This window comes from Scleropages formosus, chromosome 13, assembly GCF_900964775.1.
Source record: "Scleropages formosus chromosome 13, fSclFor1.1, whole genome shotgun sequence".
Taxonomy (NCBI): domain Eukaryota; kingdom Metazoa; phylum Chordata; class Actinopteri; order Osteoglossiformes; family Osteoglossidae; genus Scleropages; species Scleropages formosus.
Genome location: NC_041818.1, coordinates 13,378,790 through 13,384,069, shown reverse-complemented (window position 1 = coordinate 13,384,069; position 5,280 = coordinate 13,378,790). Strand labels below are relative to the sequence as shown.

At 40.2% G+C, this 5,280-nt stretch overlaps 1 protein-coding gene across 1 annotated transcript; it reads right to left on the bottom strand.

Annotated features, from left to right (window-relative positions):
- Positions 1-4,427: 4,427 nt before the first annotated feature.
- On the bottom strand, positions 4,428-4,934 carry rnasel3 (ribonuclease like 3). Its single transcript, XM_018737090.2, has one exon. It carries the CDS (start codon positions 4,932-4,934, stop codon positions 4,428-4,430), a length of 507 nt encoding a protein of 168 aa, XP_018592606.1.
- Between the last annotated feature and the right edge of the window lie 346 nt (positions 4,935-5,280).

Genomic DNA, 5,280 nt, shown 5'->3' with positions numbered 1-5,280 from the left:
TCAAAAGAAGAGTAAGACATATGTTCCCATTCACACAAACTTTGTTATTTAGCTGATGTTTTTCTACAAAACATCTTAAAATGATTTACCAGTTTGTACTGCAGGGTAGCTTTTACTGTACCGATTTAGGCCATGTACCTTGCTCAAAGGTACATGAGACAGGGGCAGAATTTGAACCTGCATCCTTCTAGTTGAAGAAGGTAACTATGACTTCTACACTCCCTGCTGGCCCAGGTTCACACCATGACAGTAACATAGTAATAACTGCATATTTTCATTTTATTAAAGACTGTAATATTTGTGGATTTTTTGTGACAAGATGAAAGAAAATTTTGTTGGTTATGAACATCAACCTGACCTGATCCATCCAATCAGCACCCAACTTCAGAAAACAGTTATATTAGCTCAGACTGCTCTAAGACAAAGGTCCAGTTGTCTACCTTAATAAACCACAAGTCAGTCAGGTTTTCCAGTGCTCTAGCATATTTTCTTTTCTTTGTTTAAAGTCATAGTTGCTTATTGCAGCCCGTTACCATACGGCAAACCAACCTCGTCCTACAGAGAATTCAGTTGATTTTTCATGGCAGAAGGTGTTGACTTGTTTGCAGGCGTGTGTGGTTTCATCTCCATAGATGCACCCCCTTCGGATCATTGAGTCACAGCAGTTGACAATCATTTCAGTATCATAATGTTGTCTAAGAAACTTCTGACACCTCGACTCACGATCTTTCAAGTTTCCCTCCACAGACACCAATGACCATGCCACAAGGACCGGAAAAAAGAAAAGACACTTGGATACCACTGTCATGCCCCCCTCGGGACAACGAAGATCACCTGCGGCAGATCAGGGGACAGGCGCATAAAAGGGAGGCTCAGAGGGCACGTAGATGCAGAACCTTGTTTTAGCCTTGCTCATTGCTATTCATGTGTGCTCATTGACCTACCTTCCTTCCTTCCTTCCTACCTACCTACCTACCTACCTACCTTCCTCGTTTGACTCGTTCCCTTCCCTGCTCTCCTGTCTCTTCTCCTGCCCTTCTCTTGATTTCATGGATTCCATGATCTCCTGCTTGTTTCTCAGATTACAGTTTTTGGATTTCCCCTTTGGTTTCGTTTGTACATTGGCGACCCTTGGCTTGGTTTTTCACTATGGTTTTTTGGATTTCCCTGTTAAACTCTGACGCTCTGCACTTGGGTCCGACAACCATTTTGACTTCTTGTAACTGAAAGACAAACTATAATAATAATAATAATAATAATAATAATGTAAATGGATGGCATACAAATACAGTTATCTTTTGAATTGTTTGTAAAGGAAGAAATAATTGTTATGGATGCAACTGAACAAGTTTTTTACAACAGAGGGTGATCATCAACAAACTTAAACTTGTGCACAGGAAATGAAGAAAAAGAAAGATTTTCTTCTTAAAATAATATAAAACTTACTTCAAAGGGGGTCAATAGGACTTGTAGAGGACTATGTATTTATATTTTCCCAGTTTAGTATGATTTGAGAAAAATCATAGATGCGTCCCGTCCTGGGTGTGTCCCCTCCCCCTCCGGCCTTGCGCCCTGTGTTACCGGGTTGGCTCCGGTTCCCCGCGACCCCATATGGGACAAGCGGTTCTGAAAATGTGTGTGTGTGTGTGTGTGTGTGTGTGTAAAATGAGTACAGCCCTATTAAAAAGGATGAAAAGGACCATCAGTAGTGGATGTTGTATGTTTAAACACAACACCTTAGCACCTGTACACTAAAGCAAACAACTTTTAAGCCCAAAAAAATTATGAATATTCACATAACTGTCGTAACAGTAGTAACTCATACAATGATGCCTCTGTTCGCTGCATCTACAGAAATAATTCCTTTCCCAACAACCAAATTCAGTCAGCAGTGTGACCTCTGTGAATATATAGCTTATTTTTTTCATTTATTATTGCATGATTTGAGAGATGCTGTAAAATTCAGTACCTCTTTGTTCAGAAGGGAAGCAGAGGCAATGGTTTGTGGTGTCATCTGGTATCAGATGTGTAGAAGAGCACAAGAGTGACACTCTGAGTGCCTGCAAGTACAAGGACATGGGGTCACACCTTGCTGCTTCTTGCTACTACTGCACTACACTCAGATGAACATGTTGACTGATGTGTTTCTGTTTCTCTGTGGGTGAAGGATGTGGTGTTTCGCATTAATTTGACTTCAGTAAATTGTATTACTGCAGTTTGCTGACTGTTGTATGGAAGCTGTCTCATCTTACTGAGATACGAAATGACAGTGCTAAACAATGGTCATTGAGCATAAAGATGAGGATCTAATTGAGCACAGCAGATGAATATTTTGATATTTTAATAACATAATAGCCACACGATCTGCATAGTTTTTAAATTAAACTGTTTTACTATGGCTTTTTATTTGCTTTGTTACACTGATAATTTTTTTATGCTCTGTTATGTCGGGTATTAGTGATGGACTGGCATCCTGTCCAGTGTGCACATTACCTGGCCTTGAGTCCTGCCCATATGGTATGGACTCTGGGAGTTGCATTAGGACAAGTGGTTATTGAGAACGAGTAAGTAAGTCTGTGTAAAGCGTATGAAAGTGACATTATACTGAAGGTTTTTCCACTTATCAAACTAAATAATTAATTGGTTTTGGCTCCAAAACGCAAAAGATGTCATGATAAAAAGCAGCCCAAGTTAAAGTGAGATAGAGCTAACTTTAAATGCTGTTTAAGAAGGACTTCTAACCATGTACAGCTATTTCTCAGTCAGTCATGAACCACATTGACTAATACTGTGCAAAACAAGAAACACACACTTTCTGAAACCAACCCAGGGCGGGGCACCAGCCTGCTGCAAGGCACCCCAGGTGGGACTCAAACCCCAGACCCACTGGAGAGCAGGACCCACTGAAGCCCGCTGAGCTGCCCCCCCCCCCCCAAAAAAAAAAAAAAAAAAACTAAAAAAAAAAACACACTCAGGACAAAAAAGGTGTGATGGGATGTTGTGTGAAAGCCTTTTTTCCCCTCTTTTCATATGTAGATATTTCACTGTGATATTGAATTCAGATAACTAAGTCTCTCTCTTTCTCAGTGTGTGTGTTTGTGCTTATCTGAGCGTTTAACTCAGTGAGGAAATAGTGTCCTACTGGAAACAATAGAAAATCACCAGAATGCCTGTGCTGAACAAAGTATCTGGCGTCCACAGATTGTGTCCCACTGCTGAACTGACCCGTGAGCTGCTCGGTGTGCTTTTCAGCTTTCAACTCGTTACTTTCAGTGCTTATACGTACCATGTATTGGACTGCCTTCCTGCATCCTCCCTCTGCTGCATTGCCCACAGCTGGGCCATCATCATTGCACCCTTGCAGATGATGTCAGTGTGTGTGTGTGCTAACCACTTCCCATTGCCCCGCAGCAAAATGCAGCTGATAGCTTTTTATTGCTGTGTGCACACACTGCTTGGCAAACTGGATCAAACCAGATTACACACACACACACACACACATTTTCAGAACCGCTTGTCCCATACAGGGTCACAGGGAACCAGAGCCTACCCGGTAACACAGGGCGTAAGGCCAGAGGGGGAGGGGACACACCCAGGACAGGACGCCAGTCCATTGCAAGGCACCCCAAGCAGGACTTGAACCCCAGACCCACCGGAAAGCAGGACCGTGGTCCAACCCACCACGCCACCACAACCAGATTACAGCTTTATGCTAATACTTGTTTAATTTCCTGTCAAGTTTCAAAATGGTAAATTATGGGCCTCTTTTGCAACTTTGAGTATGATGCAGACTGAAAAAGTTAAACAGAAACACTAAGTATAAAGAAAAAATATGTGTTAAATTCCAAACTGATGCTTTAACCTACTCTAAAATAATTAATATTCATTTTTGTGTTTGGAATATTGTAGTTATGCAACTCAGGAAGAATTATTGCTGTGTTAGTATGACTCGTCTTTAGATAAAAATGTGCAACCTTTAGGTTATAAATCATTAGTCCAATCAATTAGACATAAAGATACATTCTGCTGTATCCTTACTCTTGTTTCTTTATTCATCTATTTATTTTTAAGTGCTCTAAAGCAGAGCTCTTCTCAAGCTGTTAGTAGGTGCAAAAATGACTCAAACTGGACAGGATGTGGGCTTTGGATGGAATTGCTTGTTGTGGTTGCTGTGCTGCTTTTATATTTTGTCATTAATAATACAGAAAGCTTCACACAGTTTCACACTCCTGCTTTGTCAGTAGATAACATAACATTTTTTACACAATTTTGTTATTTAGCAATTTGTATTAAATCAAATTTTCAAAAAAAAAAGCAGAATTGCATTTGGATTAATTCAAAGTTACTCAGTCTATTCATCTTACAAGTACATGCAACAAACTGTACTTTGCGTCACATTGTTTAAAGCCCATAGACTTGGCTGACAGTTACTCATTCGGGTTACAAGTGTTCGAAACAGTTGTGGAGTTAAGGTCAGACAGCATAATGCCTCTTTCAAAGTGCACAGGCAGGTTTTTCTCACACGCAATCACAATTTTTCCATAGCTGGCAGATCCCCTGTAACTGCAGGGGCGGTTCTGGGAATTTCCTTTGAGTTTACATGTGATCAGAGAAAAAGGCTTATTGCTAATGTGCAGATTTTTCTTGTTATTATAAGCCTTACCATCATTTAGACAGACCTTCTTCAGATTTTTTTTGGTGGTTTTAGCAATGAATGTGTTTGTTACTTTGCAGGTCATTTTCTTATCACCATAGATCTTCCTCAGTTTCATCATGGTGTCACACTGGTTGGGGTTCATTTTTCTGACAAAATGTTGTCGGAGAAATTTCTCATACTGCGACTCGTTGGGCTGCAGGTCAAGGTCTGACAGGTCGCATATCACTGTGCAAGTCAAACTGAACAGCCAGAAGAGGCCAGGAGTCTTGAAGCACATGTTGAGCGTAATTTACTAAAAAGTGAATCAAGGAAGAAATTATGATTAGAAGAAAATGTTTGCTTTATGATTATCACATTGTCTGCAGAGTCCAGTAAATTGTAATGCAAATTATATAATGGAAATGTCTGGAACAATTGCTTTTCTTGTACAATATTTTGAGTTAGTTTCACTTTAACATGCATGTATGTGTAACATGTATGTAACCAGTTTTGTAGGTCAGTTCAACAACTGTTTTTGCATTTACTGTCACATTTTTATCAGAAGAGGGTTTCAGACCTAAAGGATCATATATGAAGTGTAGTTCACTGACCTGACTCAGAATGATCCTCAGATGAAGATGACT